The sequence below is a fragment of the Equus quagga genome, chromosome 4 (genome assembly GCF_021613505.1).
Source record: "Equus quagga isolate Etosha38 chromosome 4, UCLA_HA_Equagga_1.0, whole genome shotgun sequence".
In the NCBI taxonomy this organism is placed as follows: Eukaryota; Metazoa; Chordata; class Mammalia; order Perissodactyla; family Equidae; genus Equus; species Equus quagga.
Window position 1 is genome coordinate 73,372,204 of NC_060270.1, and position 22,093 is coordinate 73,394,296.

General features: G+C 38.7%; 1 protein-coding gene across 12 annotated transcripts; it reads right to left on the reverse strand.

The window, feature by feature from the left end:
• Positions 1 to 1,020: 1,020 nt before the first annotated feature.
• Positions 1,021 to 21,665, reverse strand: INSIG2 (insulin induced gene 2). Of its 12 annotated transcripts, XM_046658229.1 has the most exons (9): positions 21,577 to 21,658; positions 19,147 to 19,222; positions 17,186 to 17,273; positions 16,571 to 16,761; positions 14,192 to 14,563; positions 7,622 to 7,746; positions 4,015 to 4,181; positions 3,689 to 3,788; positions 1,021 to 2,522 (listed from the first exon to the last, which is right to left on the reverse strand). In XM_046658229.1, the coding sequence occupies exons 5-9, from the start codon at positions 14,433 to 14,435 to the stop codon at positions 2,481 to 2,483; spliced, it is 678 nt and encodes a 225-aa protein (XP_046514185.1). In that variant the 5' UTR covers positions 14,436 to 14,563; positions 16,571 to 16,761; positions 17,186 to 17,273; positions 19,147 to 19,222; positions 21,577 to 21,658; the 3' UTR covers positions 1,021 to 2,480. The 12 variants fall into 12 exon arrangements, with proteins under 12 accessions (XP_046514185.1, XP_046514187.1, XP_046514186.1 ...); XM_046658231.1 differs by lacking the exon at positions 17,186 to 17,273; XM_046658230.1 differs by lacking the exon at positions 16,571 to 16,761 and having other exon boundaries at positions 17,186 to 17,270.
• Between the last annotated feature and the right edge of the window lie 428 nt (positions 21,666 to 22,093).

Genomic DNA, 22,093 nt, shown 5'->3' on the forward strand with positions numbered 1-22,093 from the left:
CCAATATGCAGCCAGATTTAAGTTTTTTTCCAGAATTGAAGAAATGAGCCCACAGCTTGAAAGTGCATACTGAATACCAAGCAAAGGAAAAAAGTAATAACAAATCTAAAACTAAACAAGTCACAGTGAACTGAATAACCGTGAAGATAAAGAGAAAATCATGTAAAAGCTCCTAGAGAGAAAAGGCAGACTGTCTAGAAAGGAAAGAAAATAACACTAATAGCAGACTTGTCGTCTGCAACATTAGATGACATAAGACAATGAGTTAAAAATCTTCAAAGTGATAGGAGTAGGGGGGACACTGTGAACCTAGAATTCTATGTCCTGCTAAACTGTTCTTCAAGAATGAAACAGACTTTTTCAGACACACAAAACTAAGACTCTACTATTCACAGACCATCACTAGAAGAATTACTTTAAAAAGACTATACTTCATTATGCAGGTAAGTGAGGAAGGAAGATTAAAGAGGTATTTAATGATACTGACCAAGTCTGGTTGCCCCTAGAAAATACAAGATGTGTGAATGTCCGCATGACTGAGAGGTTCCAATGACCTTAATGAAAAACAGTTCAGTGCAAACAAATTTTATAACAAAAGTATTAGCAGGGTTCTGGCTAGTTAATTTTAATTATTTTCTTGTGCTTTTGTAGAATTTAGTCTCAGTTTTCAACTGTTCAATTTCTATAATTTTAAATAATAAAAGGAAGGAAGCACTGCCAATATAGCAATGTTAAAAGATGTTCACCACTTTCTCCCACTGCAAAAAAATAGATGTAATATATTTACATATTTTCAAAATAGCAAAACAATTATATTTTTGTCATAAATATGTTTTCTTGTTTTCTAGATGATCTGAAAATAATTTAACAACTCCAAAATTAGAATCATTCAATTCCTGAAATAGTAAACTTAGTTCCCTTTTATTATTTTGTAGTAAATCCAACCATATACGTTAATTTTATTAAATTAATTCTCAGCATTATAAGATTTACCATGAGGAAGAAAAAAAGACTCTTAACCAAGATAACAATTATATATTTAATACATCTTGCTTTTAACAGCAATTTTCAAAGTAAACACATCATAGATCTTATAACTTAAAGATTTATAGTGCTTACAAAGTTGATTCTAAAAATATACCTTATTTGTTCTATATGAATAACATTATCTGGAAGGTAGAATAATAAATTATAGTAGAATGTTTACCACCACTATAGTTAAGATTGTATACACATATTCAATATGAAATCCTCTCAGAATTTCCACACTTTCAGCCTTAAAACGTAAAAACAGATTAAAGTTTGGCATATGAGATCTCAGCCTGACAGCAATGGTTTTAAAACCAAAAATTTAAAAATATCTATTTGACATATTAAGAAAGCACTGACACATGCACATACATATATACATATACATTCTCTCTCTCTCTCAGTCCAGCATAGCGCACGCACACACACCCAGAGGAAGCAGAAGATTTCACCCTTGTGTATCAGACAATTGCTATCAATTTCAAAAAATAAAAATTGGGAAAAAAGTTAACTAAGGATATGTTTAAACCATACTTAAAAGGCTCTACTTGTTAGAAAACTGTTATCAAGATCTTTAAAATGTACAATATGCCATCTCAATACAGTCTTAAACAGGCTTGAACTGTTCATTAATGGGCATACGAATTCATAAGAAATTATGTGCCCACCCATCCCTGGATGGCATTCCATTGACAACCAGTCACATGACCCAGCCCAGCCAAAGTGGTTTGCTTTATAGAACCCAAGAGATGACAGAACCTAAGAGAATTAGAAACTTCATCTTGATCTGTTTGGGGTTTCTTATGTGTTCCATGTGCAAAAGTAGTGGAATACTGTATTGCAAAAGACAGTTAATATCACTAAACACTTTGTGGCACTACAGAAGATCATTTTGTATTTCTAAAACATATTTATTCTGGTTAAACCACACATTAGGGCACACATAACTCACACTGCTGTGATTAGAAAAATAAAAAGGCACAACAGTAAGTGAGAGAGAATATACCAGCTTTTCAGTTGCTTTTTTTTGGCTTTCCTCTTATTTTATTCCACTAAGTTTATAAATTGTTCAAAGCATTCTTATACTCTGCATGACAACAACAGAATATTTTGGCAGATCAACATTGTGATACAATATATGGTATGTTTAAAAAATTAATTTAAAAATTTCCTCTATTAATCAACATGTTTTTTAATGTAATGCATATATATTTTACAATTATTTAAGTCAAATACACAAAGGTTTGTAACTGGTTTACAGATGAAGCAATCACAGATTGCAGTAATATACGCACGTGTGTATATGTACATGTGCATACATACTCACACACACACCAATCAAGGGAAAACTGCATCCTGGCAATTTTACAGTCTGAAGTTTTGTTGGTATAAATCATTTACATGCCTTTTTCATCTTGTTTTTCTGTACAAAAGATATATTTTTGCCTTCTTCATTCCTGATGACATTTTTCTGCAATAACTTTACATTCATACTGTAAAAATTAAAAGGTTAAAAGATTAACAGAGTATGGCTTATTTTGAGTAGCAATTTCCAAATAAACTAAAAAAGTCTAAAATTTAATGCTTTATTAATATATGCCCATATTATTTCCTCAAAGAATCTGAGAGTTACACAACTACTAGGTTAAATGAGAAATGTGATAGGGTAAAAGAAAATTCACATTCTAGAAGTGAAAGAGACATAGCCAAAAAAAGGGAAAAAATGAGGTTTCTGCACAACAAGCAAATGATAACAGTGCATGATTCAGATCAATCCTACAGTATAAAAGGAAGCAAAATAGCTTTCTTTGAGTGCTCAGCAAGGTGGCTCAGCAAAGCAAAGGTCACGAACTTAAGGACAGGACTGATATAGTAAACTCAGATAAGATTTTTTCAACTCACTTTACAATTTAAAGGAAAAATCTATTACATTAACAAAAGTTCCTGGTCAAAATAATGTTTTAAAAGTACAGCTATAGGGGCCAGCTCAGTGGTGTGGTTAAGTTTGCACGCTCAACTTCAGCAGCCCAGCGTTCGCAGGTTCGCATCCAAGGCATGGAACCACACACTGCTCATCAAGCCATGCTGTGGTGGTGTCCCATATACAAAATAGAGGAAGATTGGCACAGATGTTAGCTCAGGGCCAATCTTCCTCACCAAAAAATAATACATAAATAAAAGTACAGCTGTAAAAATGTACATCCACAATTCAAAATAAAGGAAACTGCTGTGGCCTCTGAATGTTACTCCCTGACCCTTATCATCTATGACTGGAGTTATCAACAATGTCCTCTTACTTCTTAACAAAAATGATCAAACATCTTGACTTGCTGAAGATAGTCCTAATTTCTATCTATTGTAGCAACATAGTTATTAACAGTGTCTCTTTTCACTTTTAAAGTTGTCCCTTTCTAATGGAGTAGAAATCTACAGACTAGTTAAAAAAAAAAAATTGGAGGATAAATCATAGCACCCTATCCATAACACACTTTAGCTTTCTATCTAGTGCTTCCTTCAACTTTTAATACACTTGCGATTAAATTCTTCCAAATGATTTATCTCAATGGAATTGCAAAAGAGAAAAAGAAGGACTACTGTTTAGAAAAAACTTGTCTTACATCTCAGTAACAGAAAAGTTAGTAAATAATCATCAGCTTACCATTGCCAGTTGCCGACCAATGTTTCCCATTGTTATGCCTCCAGCAAAAAATATACATGGTAACCAAGAACGAACATAGAGAAAATCTGGAGATGTATATCTGGAACAATAAAAATGTTTTTAACAAAATCTGGAGATGTATATCGGCAACAATAAAAATGTTTTTAACAAGCCACAGAGGAAGTACAATGACACTTATTAAGATAATTACAATGGAAATAAATTACTCTGTACATTAAAGTGGTTCACCCAATTTTAAAATCTGAGTTCTGAATTCAGTTTTCATTTATTTATTTTAGCAAACAAGCACCAAAACGAATACTTACTGATAAACACCATTATAGACCAGCAGTTGAGTGACCAAGGTTGCCAAGAAAGCAATTCCTACTCCAAGGCCAAAACCACTTCTAGATCTATCAAAAGTCCACCACAGGCCAATGGAAAGTGCGGCCAGGGTGAGAGACAGCTGTATGTTGTTATCAAAATCCACTTTCTGAGAGCAGTGTTAAAGAGTCATCGTAAAACTTGCAATCAAATACTATCACCCGTCCACTTTTCTAAACTAAGAGATGTTGCTGTTGAGAAGTGAATTGATTGCTTATTCTAGGGTGCATTCAGTCTTTTAATACAACGTATGACACTCGGTGGGATTAAAACTGTCTCTGATATTCACTAAAGGTACAGAGAGGACACGACATTTCATTAATAGATCCTACCAACCGGTAATTCCTCAAAAAAAAAAAAAAAACCAGCACTCTATATACATTCCCAATTATAGGATCACCCCCATTATTTGAGAAGTGCTTTCTTTGCTAAAAATGTAACTGGAAGCCTCAGAACACAAGTATTGCTAAAGAAACATACTTTTGCTGAAAAGGAAACCAATATTACTTCTCAAACAGGTTCAGAATTACTTGAGAATCATACAGGAACTTGAAAATAGAAGAGTTGACAGCTATTTAACAGGGTACCACATTCTCTATATGATTTACTGACAGACACATTTTATAATAATGAAGTTCAGAAACAAGAGTACCAAGGACACAGTACCCGTTTCTATTATGTCAACTGTTCTAGTTTTAATTTGTTGAGGATAAAGCCTTGAAGTGAACATTATCTTGCAACCTGCCAAGCTATTTTGGTGCCTGAGACTTTCTGGTATAGGACAGTTTGCTCAAATGATATTTTATTTCCGTCACCTACTTAAGCATCTATTCACAAACATACAGCCCTTTTTCTACTCCAAAATCTCTGGGCAAAAGGAAGCTTTACAAATTCAATTTTCTCATTTCTTTGCTAGAGGATTACACTAAAGGAATTAATTTCAAGTATCATTAAAAGGGCATTATCTATGTCCCAAAGGCCACATCTTGGCTCTATATCCAGTTCTCCAGGGGAGACTACATATCTTGCCCAACTAACCGGCCGTGCTGCAACTACAGAGAAGAGAGCAGAAGTTCAAAACATGCACATAAAACCGTTTCCCACTTCCTTTAACACCCTGTTACCCCCATTCCCCCTCCCCTACCTAACCAGCTGGGATCCTGAACACCCGGGTTGCTTACTTCTCAGCATCTCAGGGCTGTTGTGGGCTCTCAAGGTCATTCCTTGCTTAGACTTTATTTATCAAAAAACCTGTATTTTATGGGTATGCTTTCTGGAAAAGTTTTTCTTATTCTTTAGTAGGCATTATACCTAAGGCTCCAAAGAAAAGGTTATAAGCTCTGATTTCCCTAAGCAATAAACATTCTTGTAAAGAACAGAATTTGATATTAACTGAGTTCTATCTTTGCTAATTAAATTAACTTCATTAAGAATCAGAGCAAAATAAGGAGGCTTCTAGGGTAAACAGGTAAAATACATCAATCTTAAAAATAGTACCACATGATTTTCTAAAATCTAAATAACCTAATATTAAAATGTTCTAAATTTTGTACCATTTTGAATTTTGTGTAAAGGATGAACAGAATAGCTAAGATTGCAATATTTAACTATTTCGTTGAGAAAGAAAGAAAAGAATGACCAAAGCAAAAAATTTTAATTAGATAGATGAAGTTTTTTAAATTCCAGAAGAAGCTATTTAAACTTCTCTATTTAAAAATACCTGAAATGAGGGCTGGCCCAGTGGCACAGCACTTAAGTTTGCACGTTCTGCTTCGGCAGCCAGGGTTCACTGGTTTGGACCCCAGGTACGGACCTACATATCGCTTGGCACGCCATGCTGTGGCAGGCATCCCACATATAAAGTAGAGGAAGATGGGCATGGATGTTAGCTCAGGGCCAGTCTTCCTCAGCAAAAAAAGAGGAGGATAGGCGGCAGCTGTTAGCTCAGGGCTAAACTTTCTCAAAAGAAACAAAAATACCTGAAATGTTTGGGATAGAAAGGTCTAAACGACTAGATAGGGAGGAATTTACACACTTGTGGGGCTCCTGTGCAGGAGAATGAGCTGTTCCTAGACTTGAGTCAGGATCTCTGGGGTCTATCTCAGATCTGTCACAGCCTCGAGGTATGAATGACTTAGCAAAGTACCTAATCTCTCTAGCTTTCATGTGTCTTATTACTTTTACAAAGAAAATGGGGAACTAGGTGATTTCTAAGTTTTCTTCCAGATTTCTAAGTTTTCTTCTATGAGTCTATCTTTTTAAGCCCTCCTAACCACTAGATTTGTTTGTTATATAATGTTAAATCTCAAAGATTTCACCAAAATACACATACTGGGAAATTCTTTAATATAAAAGGAAATGGAAAATCAAAATAACAGCCGCTGAGAGACTTCCAAATTCACAGATCTCCAAGGACCAGCACAACTGGGAACAGAAAGACAGATGTGTTTTCAGAATCTAAGACTCTGCCACGTTCCTTGGTTTCTCTTCCCAAGCTTCTCCAAAACACCTCAATACTTTCTGTAAAAGACACAGGAATCTATGTGCCACATGAGCCACCCTCCCTCCAGCTAACTGCCAGGCCTGAGCCCAGTGCAGAGTTACAAGAGGAAACCCTGGGCAGCCTGACTCACACTCATACTCTACCCAGTAGCAAAGGCTCCTATCACCTGGACTCTCTAAGTCATACCTTTCAGAAAAGAGAGGACTGAACTAGCATTTCCCAGATCCCCTTCTACAAAAGAAGTTGGTGGTGGGGGAGAAGAGGAGAGGAAGTAAGGAGAATGGAAAGATGAAGAGCTTATGACAGCAAACACATTTGTTCTGGGGGTGGACATTTTTTTCTGGGGGTAGAGGAGTAGAAGGCAGAGGGAAAGGGAAATTGAGGCTACCTTATCCTTCCAGCTAGGATACCATAAAAACACTCCATTAATCACTAAATAAAATGTCAGAATCCTTAAACGATTAAGCTTTAAAAATATGTACCTTAGGAAAAAAAGTTCTTTTTAGCCAAGATCTAAGCTGGATATTTCTACTTAGGCCACCTTTAAGAACATTTATGTGGTTTGATGGTGTTGACTAAAACCAATAAATGACTGTCTACCATTTAAAAATAAATTATAGGTTCTTTAAATTAAAAACAAACAAAATAACCAGCACCTGAAGCCACCACATGTCCTTACTGGCAAATCTTAAATGAAGAAACAAAAGAAGAAAGAAATCCTTTGAAAATCTACCTCTTTCAATCTTAGAGTTAACAAAACTATACAGAAGTAACTAAGTAACCCAATTTAAGGAAAACATGTAAATTTCTTAAATATGCAAAGTTTCTAAGTAATATGAAAACTAGGGATTGGAATGAAAGGCTGTACCCCACACTGTAATTGCATAGCTGCTGCTGTGATGTTTCAACAATACGGCACACATTCTTTTTATGAGTAAGTGGGCATATCACACTTTGACAACAGCGAAGTTGCAAGGGACTGTTTAACCTTTGGTTTGTCGGATGCTGCTTTGTTATTACAGATTTCATTACAGCAGAAAGGATACAGCGCTGGCATGATTTATACCAACAAAGACGGCTACACACCGCATTACACTGGACCACTCTCTTTTAAATTTATGTGGTTCTCCTAGATGCCTGTCAATGCAGGGGTATAATAACCCAATCACAGCTGTGGAAAAAAGAGAAAAAAATTAAGTTGTCTCCAATGCTCTGGCAAAACTTAAGCTAAAAGAGTCTACTACAATCACCATGACGTTGGAAAGATTCTTTAAAAAAGCTCTTCAAGTTACTTGACATCAATTGCTGAGATTTTTAAACTTACCTCCCAAAAGAAAAAAACGATGAGGATAACACCACTGAAGAAAGCACTGTAAATGATTACAACAGTATTCTAAATTATAACTGGCAAAACACTGTTTCAGTGAATGATTCACAATTTAGCAGATTGGACTCGATGACTCATGCTACTTTTCCACTACTAACATCTCTGAGACTTGAAAAGCATTAAACCAGCTGGCAGTTAAGCAATGTTCTCTCTAGGCTATATAACCATGAAACATGCTATTAAACGCCACAAATCTCAAGAAAGACTAGCAGCATAAACATGTACAAGAAGCTCGTCATACACACAGTGCTCAGAGGCCACGGCTGTCCTGTCGTCTAGACCATCCCTGCCCCTCCCGCCTGTCTCAGGCTCCCAGCCCAGCACTCGTCCTGGCACTCCCTTGCACCAAGCCCTCTAACGAGACTCTAGGTTATACTGTCAGAGCAGGGAAACTCGCAACAGAAATCAACATGCAACACTCATTCCGCACATAAGAAAAACAGAGGAAACATAATCTATAAGAATTATAAATTTTTGGTTAGAATTTAAATTCACTGTTAAAAGATAGAAAGAAATGATTTTAGTACATTTCGTAGTTCTGGAAAGAACATCTTGAATGCTAACTGTGTAATTAATTATGAATATATGCAAAATGTCTATGATTGATACTCATAGTATTGTCACCCAATTATGAACTTAAATAATTGTCAAACCTAACATTTTATTCATTTAGTGGAAGAGGATTTTAAATGCTAAGTTAGTTATAAAAAAAATAAAAAGACTATTTAATGAACCAAAGCATTCTTCAACAAGTTAAAAGGAAAACGCACAGATTAAATTTAACAGGAAATAGCTAGGCAGCTTTGCTTTGCTAATCTTCCTAAAAACAGAAGAGCTATGCTCTCATTAAGTAATAAGGACACAACTGTTCCATCAGCTGAAAAGCACATTTAAAATGTCCAATACTGCCTACGATGTATCGTGAAATTATTGTACCAAAATCTAAGTGGTTGAAGACCAGAAACCCCCGCCTGGTCTGGTATTGGCTAGCTATATCTCACAAATGACACACTCAATCTTCAAGGAGAAATGGAAATTAATAAATATTAAAAATCACTGGTTGGCAGAGCAATGGAGCAGCATTAAAAGGAGGTGCCTGGCCACCCCTCCATTTGGAGGTAAGCTGCTGCAATGACGGATGCATTTTCTAATCCACAAAATTAAAAGTGCTCTTTGGAGTCAGGCTTTTGCTGAGTACAGATGGTTGCCAGGCCATCAAGAGATTAACAACAAATTTCAGCCATGCAGAGTTGCAACAACTATGACTAAATTTAAAAGTTTCACACTATATTCCTATTTCAAAGGCTCTGCTCTAAAATCCTGAGCTTAACTGACAGCACTTCCAAATTTCTACAAAATTAAAATGGCAACAAGTATGCTTAACAGTTGAAACATATCTAAATGAATATTACCTCTTTTTTTTCTGTCAAGGGGTCACGATACTAACACGATACTAACAGCTCATGTGTCATTCTTCTCTCTCTCCTCCCTTTGCCTGTTGCTGAGTAAAACCAACTAAGATCAGGCATTCCAAGTCAATTTTCCTCAGCAGCTGATGCCACAGGTAAAGAATTATCACATAGAGAATACTGACATGTGTGGGCAAAGATATAAATAAGTAAAATTGACTATATTTGTATGCATGTGATGTCAGACTCACAAGTGAGAGACAACTGAGGAGGGAAAGCAAAAACACAGAAAGGAATTTAAACTGCCACGCTGCCAACCTTGGGATGTGCCAATAAAAATCAAATGCATTGAGTATGCATGGTTCTCACTTGCTCACTGAGAGGGAGAATTCAAGGAAGGTTGTCACTTCCCATTAAACGTCTTCTTTCTTCCCTTTAAATAAAGGCACGGCAGAGGCTGAGAGCAGTATCCACTGCACAGTGAGGCTCCACTGCTGGGGAGCACAGCAGAGGTATGTCTGGGCTGCTTTGCCTGTCTCTACTTTCTTATTTTAACAAGAGAGACTGTTAAAATCATGCCTGTGTAGAACCACATGCAAACACAGTCCTGCTTAATCAGATGGTTCTCTGACCTGAAATCACCTTTCTTGATATATATTTAAGCTATTTCTCAGGGACAAGTTACAGCCTACCAAGACAGAAAACAAAAGAAGTTTGTAAAACACCAATATTAAGTTATCACTTTTTCATGGTAGAGTGCTTAATGCAGTGGTGCACTGAAAGGAGCAGTGAAATCGAACCCTTTGCAAGGAAAAGGGGCTGAAAAAACAAAACCACTGAATTAGATCTCCTTTCATGGAAACTACTACAGGATAGGCAATGTTTCATTCCACAGCTACTTAAGCTCCCACAGTGTGTCCGGTTCTTGATATTTGCTGGGGATTTAAAAAGAAAAAGGAGTAAGATATGATCCCGGTTCCAAAGTGACCACAGAAACAACTAAATACAGTGGTATGTTAAGGGTAGCACTGACAGGGCCGGGAGGGGCCCAGTCTTCTCCCGGCAAGTGCTGAGGGGAGGCGGGGTGCTGGGGTGTCGAGAAAGCTTTAGAGAAGAGGTGACCCTTGAGGCAGGAGCATTCAGTAGGCGAGTAGTGTAGAAAGGGCTTTCTAATCAAAGGGAAGCATTTGAGGAAAAGCTTGGACAATGGAAAACACCGGAATCACCTGGAAACTGTAAGGTTTAGGTAGAAAGGGAACTGCAGGGTCCAGAAAGACTCCAAGGAAGATAATAGCAAGCAAGGGTCATACCACAGAGACATTACCCTGCAGATACTAGGGAATCAGGAAAATGATGCTATCGTATTTGTACTGGATAGAGAGGCAATCGCTCTCCCAGCAATGAGTGCACGACACGACAGGGGTTAGGGGACTGGGTGGAGAAGGTACAAAATGAGAGGCAGAACAAGAAAAGATGGAAAATTCCAAGCAGAGTGGTTGAGAGCCTGGACTAAGAAAGAGACAGAAGAAAGATGTAAAACTTGGAAACTGGATGTGGGAGGTGAGAGAGGAAGGGGTCTTCAGGGCTCTCCAGAAATTGCGCAATTGACTGCATGACTAAACAGCAAAGATTTGCTTTTTCTTTTTAAATTAGATATTAGTTTCAGAGATATGGACACAATCTGGTTACCTATGATTTTTTTTCTTTTTTTTTTTTTTTTGTGAGGAAGATTGGCCCTGAGCTAACATAAGTTGCCAATCTTTCTCTTTTTACTTGAGGAAGATTGTCACTGAGCTAACATCTGTGCCAATCTTCCTCTGTTTTGTATGTGGGATGCCACCATAGCGTGATTTGATGAGTGGTGTGTAGGTTTGAACCCACAAACCCCAGGCCACCAAAGAGGAGTGCGTAAACTTAACTGCTACGCCACTGGGCCAGCCCTACTTGTGATTTTTGAGTTAACTTCTCTAGTTATTTTATCCACACAATGATGGTTGTCTTTCTTTCTCGTATTTATTCTTCAGAAGGTTTCCTTTGTGGTCTTTAGTCACATTCAAGAGGTTTCTAACTCCAATTCTAATGTACTGCACATATAAGGAAGTTCATCAACCTGAAACGCCAGCCGTTATTACACTAAAAATAGAGAAGTAAGAAAAGGAAAAGGGAATCAAAAAAAATTTACCCGACTTCTCTGCTAGTCCCTCCAAAAGCACCACGAGCAAATTTTCCAGCACTACGCATTACCGAAAGAGAGAGCAAATAACCAGGGGCCCTTCTTTCTATGTGCAGAAAGTGGTGATTCTAGAGAACTTCCAGGAGGCAGCTGCTCAGTCTATGAGTATTAGTCAGAAAGGAAAATCAAAGGGCAATTATCGGTTTTTCTGATTTAAGATGGCTAAGAGCCTAGAGCTTTGAAAATGTGTACCAACGCATAAACACAAAAACATACACATACTACAGACACACGCAAACTCGTACACTCTATGTTTCTTACATCATTTACTTTTTTTCCCCCCGAATATTCCCCCTAAAATTGGGAGGGGGGACAAAAAGCAATTATCCAAGAATCCATTTTCCATTTTGGCAACTTTCACAAATCTGATATCTTCACCCTCCTCTACTAAACACCACGACTTACCCAACAAAATCAGTAGCAGAATTAACTGGAATCTAGATTTCCTACTGCCTCTCTACTTCCATTTCCCCAGGCATAGCTCATGGAATGCACTGCTTTTAGAAGAAACACTTAAGCCAGAAATGTAAACGCAAATCCCCCAAACGAAAACGTATGAGGTAAAGTTTGTAACTGCGCTAAATCTAGCAGTTGGGAAAAGGAAGGAAAGTAGGGACAAAGTGAAAGAAAGGTAGTATTAACTTTAGGAATTTTCCTTCCCAAGTGTGAGTTTGTGGCAAAAGTGCCCACATCACAGGGATAGATGTGGCCCCTGTTCCTTTCCATGATGGAGGTACAATGAAACCTCAGCTAAGTTCTCCTGCCCCAGCCCAGAATGTGCACCACATGCCAGTGTATTCCATCCTAGCCTGCCACTTAGTCTGGGGACTCTGAAAGAGGCAGTCTCAGCAGAGGAAGTGTGAGTAGCTCCCTGTCCCCTTCCTCAGCATGTGACACCTGACCTAACCGCACCGTTCACTGGCTCTGGACCCTGGGCTCACCAGTATTCTCTCTTATCTCAATATCCTCATCCCCCCAAAACAGGCACCATCCCAAACATCTCACTCCCAAAGTGGCCCCGCAGATCCCTGGGGTTAAGGGGTGTGCCCAGCACATTAGTAGACATTCAATACGTAAACAGTTTCCCTCACTTGATCTTCCTTTTCTCTTCTGAAAAGACATGCTCTCCCAAGTCTCCAAAAGCTTCTATTAGTAGCCAAACAGCAGCTATACCATACGAGAAAAGAAACAAAGAACTAGAAGAAGATGGTGGGAAAACTTTATTTTACTCTTTTGAATTTAAAGGAAAATACATGAGAACTAGTAGATACAAGAGAGAACGATAAAACATAATTTATGCTTTCTTCTCTTTGTCCATTTGGACTATGTGGACTATTCTCTCGGGGAATGTAATAACCTGAGAGAAACAAGAATCATTGCCTTTACAACTTTTCTTCTAATGTGAATCTTGTAAGAGAGACATCAAGATATAAACCACACTGAAGCTTTACCACAACAATGCCTTTCTTTTCATGAATGGGATTATGCAATTGTCCAACAGCCTTCACAAGGTCATTCTAAAATGTCTCTCACCTAACTCCTCACTCTTCAAACTCCAGCTCTAGGATGTAAGTCAGGAAGGATCTACATTCTAACGTAAGGTATTCATGTATATTAAGTCAGAGACACCAAATGGATATTCCAAAAAGCAGTTTTCTCCCTCAATGAGAATACTCTTCTACCACATAATTATGACTTCCTTCTATTACTTTATGACACAAAATATTTCAAATCTACTGGTCTCAGTCATTAGAAAAAGCTAAAGAACTATCCATTATGGAAGCTCAGCATCAATAAGGCATTCTGGAATGCTCCACTTTATCCATTACACACTGTCCACCAAGAAAGATAAGGTGTAAATAATAGGATAATGATTTTAAGCAAAGGGAACCTACCTATTAATCTCTTCAAGTATTTATTATTCTTAAGGTACATCTAAAAACAACATACTAAGGAAAAAAGCATATACAAAAAAATAACAATATGAAGCTTTAAACTTGAATAAAACTATTCTATCTTTCAAGTTTTTATCTACTTCAAAGACAAGATCATAAGACATACATCAAACCCTTAAAACCAGACAGTGATGATGATCATCAAAACAAAATAAGACTTACGTGAGATGTGTGAAGAAAGGACAAAATTAAGAAGTTAAAAGCCTCATCCCTAAGAGAATCAGGATTTTTAGGATTAAATTTTTAAAGTTCATAGGTCAGATAGAAATCAGAGACAAGAGTACATACTTTATGATTCCATTTGCGTTACATTCTGGAACAGGCAAAAATAATCGAGTGACAGAAAGATCAGTGAAAGCCTGAGGCTAGGAGTGGGGAAGAGACTGCAAGAGAGCACAAGAGAATCTGTGGGTGACGGAAGCGCTCTACAGCTGGATCGTGGTGGTGGTTACACGACTTGACTGTACGCCTTTGTGTTAGCTCATCAAACTGTTGATTGAAAACAGGTCCACTGTACCGTATTGAAGTTATATCTCAATAAAGCTGATTTTTAAAAAAAGTATTGCTCAGACAACAGACACACTCATTTACCCTACTTCATTTTAAGCATTACAAAAACAACCTACACATACCTGAAGCTGTGCCACAGCACGGTGGTACCCACCATGCTGAAGAAAAGATGCTTGCAATCACGTCAGGTGGAAAGAGCGTCACATTTCTCTGAATCTGAAGTAAATTTAACACTAATGCAAGAAACACTCCGATAAAAAACAGCACTACTCCTCGAATCATCAAGTTCACACTCCGGCTAGTGACAGATGAAATATAGGGGCCACACTTCTTGGGCCCAGGTGACTCTGTCTCTCCTTCTGCCATTGTTTCATAAGTTCAGTAAGCTGCCAAAAAAAGGCTTCCCAGCTGAAAAGCCAACTGTCTGTGGATCAAAGCAGATTGGCGTTTCAACAGTACTGCATCTCGTCCTAAAACAGGACCTACCAGAAACCCTGCAAGAGATAAGAAAAAAGAAATGAATGTTTGCCTCATAAACGATTATATAACTTTCCTGATATCAATAGTAATTAATTTAAAAGGACAAATAATGAAATGACAAGTTTATATAGTTATTTAAACTAGTTATTTACTGACTAAGAAGTGGTTTAAAACCATTTTTATATGCACGATGTAATAAAAAATAAAGTGCTATACTTATATTTACTAGGACAGAATAAGTGACCTAAGAGACTTCAAGGTCAGAATAATAGTAAAAATAGCTTGCCTCACTCAGAGAAAAGCAGAGCAGGTTATCTGAGGCACTTCCACCAGAATCGGGAAGAGCAAGATCCAGGTTTCTGTTTCTTCTACCTAAATCTCCAAGCCCATCAGTTACAAGAGAAGGACTCGGAGATTTAGATAGAAATCTTTATACTTAACAGAAAATAAATAGATTTATACTTTACAGAAAATTAACATACTTTGACAGAAAATGTGGTATTGTTCAAAATAAAATGTGACTTGCTCATGAGGATGACCTCCACAGGGGAACAAAATGACCCGTTTTAATGCTTATATATTCGAAGCTTTGCACAAAAGCGTCTTTCAAAAAACAGACCATCCCCCAACTCACCTACACAAACACCAAGCACAGAAACCAGACCTGACCTGCTCTCCCCAGGGCCATAGCTGCGTCCCACCCTAGCCTTGACCCAGTTCACCCTTGCTGCAATCATGGCAGCTATCGTGAGAAAGCCAGAGTAGGAAGTGGAAGAAAGGAAGCTAAGAAAATGAAGAACCACCTAATGGCTAGATTCTAAGGAGTTTTACCTGCGCGGCTCTTGACTCCTAAAATCTAGAACTTAGCTAGTACAGTCAGTCTAGGTATTCATTCACTCCCCTAACCAAAGTGATCTTTCCTTTGTGTGTGTTTGTTTATGACAAACAGCATTTGAGGCTTTCCACGAGCTGTTCTATGCCCCTGATATATGGTAACTCATTTAACTCTCACAATGACCCTAAAAGGTAAGTACAATTATTGTGTCCATTTTACAGATGAGGCAGAAAAGCAAAGAAAGGTTAAGTCACTTAACCAAGTTTACACCTCTAGCAAGAGAGATTCAAATCCATGCAGTCGGGCTCCTAAGTCCTCATTCTCACCATGACGTGCAGCTCCCAAACTATCACCTATTATTCTATGATTTTCTATAAATACTAACATTTGTTAAATGGGAAAATACTATGTAGACTAGACTATTTTTGTAACTTATTTTTATCCCACCCAACAATAATACACCTTGGGCATCATTGCAAGTCAGTACATAAATGATATTTCCTTTGAATCTCAAAGTCGTTTCTTCACAACTTAAGCATGGCACTTCTCACAGCTACCTTAACAATGAGACAGAGTTGCTATATGGATTGTAAACTTTTTACGTAGGTCATATTCACTATCAAGTGTCCACGGTGCCTACATCCTCAAAAAGGTGCCTGTCTATCCCAGAGTGGGCTCTACAAATTCGTAATTGCTTAATTAAACTGGTTAACTCTTTCTGAATCAAACCATACTGAGTTGTTAAGCAGGCCTTTGGGAAAGCAAACCTAACACTTAATCATCATTTAAAATACATTTCCTCTGAGTTTCCAAGTTTTAAACTACCTTACAAATGAATCTGAAACAAAACCCAAGTGTAAATGGGGTGGGGTGTTGACTTTAGAAATAATCAGTATGAAAATGAGACTATTTGTGAGTACTAGTAACTTTCACAGCCTATCAGTTTCACGTGATAAACACAGACAACAGACTTTTTTTATTGCCTCTGCCACACCCAAAGCTCTGTGCCCAACACTCAAGGGGGGAATTCTGTTCTCAAGCTAGTCCTCCCAAACCTGCTCAGCCTATAGCATAACTGAGCCCTGCAGCTTAGAGGACTAGAGAAAACAGTACATGTTACAGCTGATTCATGGGAAAACATGCTCTAAACACCAACTGTAATACCCAGAAAATCTCTCCTCCCGACCTGGTCTTGCAGACTACTCCTTGCTGTCGTATCCAGCACGTCAGCATTTCATGTGTTCTGGTCCCTTTTAGCAAAGTCTTCAGTAGCTACAGAATTCTTCTTCATCATCATCATGACTATTGATATAGCACCCATCTAGGGACAGCCTACTCCATGCCAGACATATAGTAGCACTAATCTTCAAGATAATCCTAAAGGTAGATATAATCATTCTCATTTTATAAATAAAGTTACTAAGTCAAAGAGATTTAGCAACTCACTTATGTCAAATGACATGTGATATTAGAACTGGAATTTTACCTTAGGCTTGACTGATTGCACACCCCTCCTCTTCCTTCTAAACCTCGTGTCCCACTCCAGCCCAACTACTCAGACTTCTTTTTTGGCACATGGTCTATAGAAGAGGATTTTGTATTGAAAAGATTGGTGGACACTGGAAAACGATCTCAACTGTAATATGTTCTCAAGGTACTGAGGCCAAAATAAGTAGGTGACTATATAATGGCACAAAGACCAAGAGAATAAATGTACAAACACCTTGAAATTTTCTTTAAAAGTAGTAGATCAAGGTGTAAAAAGATGTTTTAAAGAAAAAAACTCATACAGCCAACTTACATAGTATATTAGACCAAGAGCTGACTCTTCACCTGCCAAACTTGCAGTAGATACAGCAAACACGCCCCTTCTGCTATTACAACAGCTACTAGAGGACAAAGAGTATATATCCATCTTAAGTAACCCAAATTGCTCTAGTAAATCATTTATGTTTGTGATTTTTTTTTCCAAAAGGGAATTAATGGCAAAGAATATTTTATGTTGAATAATGTACTTAAAAGAGCAAAATAACTTCCAGTTTAAAAAGCTATTTCAGTTGTGGTCCCATCCCACACTCACTCACCAGTGTTTTTCAAAGGGCACTGGCATTTGGGACGGGACAATTCCTTGCTGTGCGGAACTGCCCCAAGCATTGCAAAACACTGGCCGTCCCCAGCTCACGCCCACTAAATGCCAGTGCATGCCCCCTCCCCGATTTGAGACAACCAAAAACGTCCCTACCTATTTCCAAATGCCCCCAGAGAGGAACTGCCCTCCCACTAAGAGCCAATGATGGCTGTAGACTCTTTCTATTTCAGAGCTGCTAGAGAATTTCTAAACCATTTGTTTACGTTATTCTGCCACAGATGTTTATTTAACCTTTCCTGGCAGTGTTTGTTTACAGTTTCCTACTTCACCCCAAAAGTTTTCTCTAAAAACAACACAACATTTGTTTGATGTTTTATTTGAATGAGATAAAATTAAAGAGCTAATATTTTAAAAGTCCAAACAGCTTATTTTGTGACTACAGCTGGCCCTCCATATCCAGCAGTTCCACATCCACGGATTCAACCAACTGCAGATGGCAAGGGCCATGATGTCTGCATCTGTACTGAACATGAACAGACTATTTTTCTTGTCATAATTCCCTAAACAATACAGTATAACAACTATTTACATAGCATGTACATTGTATTAGGTATTATTTATAAGTAATCTAGAGATGATTTAAAGTACACAGAGGATGTGCTTAGGTTATATGCAAATACCACACCATTTTATAAAGGACTTGAGCACCCATGGATCTTGGTATCCACAGGGGTCCTGGAACCCATCTCCCATGGATACCGAGGGATGACTGTCCATAATAACACAACAGTATATAATTACTGGAGACAAAAATAAAAAATAAAAGTTAAAAAATTTTAGTTAAAAAAAATTTAAAAATTAAAATTAAAATGCTTCGAATCACAGTATTCTCAAATTTAAGAAACGGTAGGGAACTGGAAGATCATCTACTCCAGGGGGTATGTGAGCCTGATACAAAACTAAAACAAAGTTGTGTATATGTACATCTTTATGGAAAGAGGGTTCCACAATTCACATCAGGTTTTTGAAAAAGTTCACAATACATAAGAAGTTAAGAACCAATGATCTAACATTTCTCTCATTTTACCAGCAAAGCAAATGAGACCCAAAGTGGTCAACTGAAGCAACAAGAATAAGACTGTAATGGATCTGGGTACCACAAATATAAAAAGTCAACTCCTGGAGATGACTAGACTCATCAAAGGGATAAGAAATTCCACAAGACCATTCACTCCCTACTATGCGACAATTAAGTTCCTAACAAAGCATGTTGTTCATAATATTAGTCACACACACTAGAGGAGCGGGTTATTTTAAAACGAAAACTCTTAGAATAAATATCCCCTAATTTGTTTGTTTTAAAGTTTGGTTTTCTGATTATGTACTGATATTATTTCCTTAAAACAAAGCATACCTATACCTTCAAACATTATTATTACATCAATGATAAATTTGACTCTCCAAAATTTAAAAAAAATCTTTATTTGAAAAATTTAGATTACTCGAGAAATAATCTGCTGATCAGGGAATCAGTCTCTGGTATAAAGATACTGTTTAGAGGCAGTGTCTCAACAGATCCTTAACAATAGTACTGGGAAGTAGGCAGGTGTTTATAATACCATTTTACAAAACAAAATAGGTTAAACAACTTTCTGAGATCATAAGACTGTTACCAGGCAGCACCCTGACCAGCCCAAGCACTGTGACTCCGTGCGCAGAGGTCTCTCCACGTCACCACGTCGTCTCCATCTACAAACACCATACAAAAGCAATCTCAGTGCCACGCAAGAAACAATTCTTAGTCATGTTGATAAATTACTGTTAATACCAAAGTAATGCCTTTTTTCAAAAACCGACAAAGAAAAAACTTACACGGTACGTGAAACATTCTTCCTTGAGCCCTGACCTACAATTTCTATAAAGCACATTACTGAACAAAAAGAAAAATAGTTCAAATAGTTTGGATGGGTCAATAATGAATCATCAAAACTGGAAAAACATTATTCCAGGTATATAACTGCTTGTTAATGGGTTAATGTTACGATATTACTACTTTTAGATAAATAAGTGATTCTGGGCTTTGTAAATGAAAATCAAAGTTTATGTCTGCCACTAAAAGAACTTTCAGGAAATAGGCATTTGAAAGCAAACACACAAAATCTCCCAGTAACCCGAAGAACCGGTCGTATTTTAATAAGTGTAACACCCCCTAAAACCAAACAAGATCATTCATCCTCCAATGACCAGAAGTCACAGAAGCACATTCGCTCCCTCAGATCACCCTATCCCTTCAGGTGCTTGGGTCAGACAGGCTACCAAATAATAAAATTAAATGACTACCTCACACCTTTTTCATCATATGCTCTTAATTAGAATGGCATTCTCGAAATAGAGTAAGCATTAACATTAGGAAAAACACACAAGTCAATTAAAAAGTTTAACTCTCCTTAAATAAAAGTACACAAATGTGAACCACAGGCTATGGACACTAAAAACTTCTAGGAAGAAAAACACATTGCTTTGACACTGCAACTCATCTTTCCTCTCAATATTAAAACCCAAACACGAAAACCATTAAGCAAGTAGCATTCATACCCCATTACTGCTCTTAAACATCAAATCTCAGTCCCTAAAATAGCTACTCTGTCGTTCAGGAATAATTTTCTTATAACAAGGAAACAAGTTGTCTTTAAATTACTGAACTGTATTTTATCCTTTTCTTTTTAGTCCACGATAGGTAAAAGCAACAGTTGTCAGTGTAAAAACACTCAAAGTCTTTCCCAAATGTATATGATTCACAGCTTAGTCACTTGAGATCAGATATGTACTGAGAACTATACCAAAACACACTACCGAACATAATGTCCAGAGAAAGAAGGAAACGGAGAAGAGGAAGAGTACACGGCTAATTTTCTTCTGTGGGGCCCCTGTTCGTGGGCCATCCCTTCCTTCATTTCCACTCGGTGCTTCACTAACAGAGCCAAACACCGAGACTGGAAAACACAATCTAGCCACTGCTTGACTGCCTTCATTCTTCACGCACCCAAGACAGGAGGCTGTCTTCCTCTGCAATCCTCAACCCCACTGCAATACTGATCTGGGTCAGTTTCAGTGACCCAGCTGTCAAGGCTGTTCATCCCTTCCTAAAGCATTTCCTCATCAATCCTCCAGTAGGAAGCTCTTCATTTAGGAAGATATCTATCTTCCTAGACTACCGAGCTAACATCATACTTTAATAACTTTTTTCCAATACTAAGTGGGTATGGGTCATTATCAGTTAAGTATTAGCACCCTTCCCCCTGCCCCCATCACCCACACTTCTTTCCTTTTCCAAACTGCCAATTCCCACTGACCAACCCTAAAATCCCAGTAACTATTACCAACCGACCTCTAGGTCCCGGCAAGAGTCCTCTTTGGCGTTACCCACACACGTACTCCAAAGGTTTCCAATTCCAATCCAAAATGCCAAAGACCCACTCCTCAACCCAATATCCACATAGCTTTTTGCAGATTCTAAACTTACTACAATACTTACCTTTCTAGATCCTTCCCCCTACCAAGCCTGACTCTCCCTGGCTAAAAGCCTCCCAAGTCCTGCGGCTCTGTGCTTGACAGCTCGCCAACCTCTACCCCCATCAGATCTCCAGGGTCGCCCTGCCCTCCGCCCTCTAGTCTTCTTTCCGTTGGGACACTTTCCACTGTTCGGGGAGCCTCGGCCTCTCCTAGGACCTCTCCCTGCCCCGCCGTCCCCTTCCGGACCTCGCCGACCCTTCTCCAGGTAAGCGGAGCCCCTAGCCCTTGAGGCCCCATCCGTGGTCCAGCTCCCCGAACTTGCCAGCAAGGTTCCTAGGCAGCAAAAACACAAGCAGTTCCTCTTCCCGATGGCCACCCGCTTCCTCAGGCCGCTTCCCTCAGTACCAAGTGACCAGTGCTTTTCCGGGAGACCCCAACTCACCCCCGCCTCCGCCATCTTCTGGGACCGGCCCCGCCCCCCTCCGCCGCTTTCTCCTCCCCGCCCACAACTCTGCCCGAGCTCCACTGCGCCTGTGCGGCCAAGGCGGACGCGCCCGAACGATCGGGGCAAAGGAACTTCCGGTTTTTACCTAAACTACGTGGTAGGCCAGCGAGTGGGGGCAAAAGGGCTTCCGGTCGCCGAGGCGTTAGTGGCTGGGTAGAGGTGTGGACTGTGTAGATGGTGTGGCCGATCAGCTGTTGTTTGCTGATCAGGCAGCCCTGGGCTGTGACAAGTGCCCAGGCCTGTGGGCGGTGTCAGGGAATCGCGCACTGACACACGCACACACTCTGGAGGCGCGGCCTTTCGCAGGTCCCCCTCCTTCGACCCGAATTGACCGCTCTGGCGCGCGGGCGGCCGGTTCTTCCTCTTAGGACACTGACTCAGTGTCTTTGTGGCTTTGCCGGGCTTTACCCTTTACCTTTTTCTTTCCTTACTAATCAGAACTTATTTTGGGAGAAAGGCATAATTGATATTTCTCTCTTCTCCATCCCACAGCACTTTATGCTGTTTTCACTGATAATCGTTCCCCAAGTTCGACCAGCTAAAGCGGTTTGTGGACACTTCTTTTCCTAGGAAGAGCTTTAAAGGTTTACGGCAAAGTACAG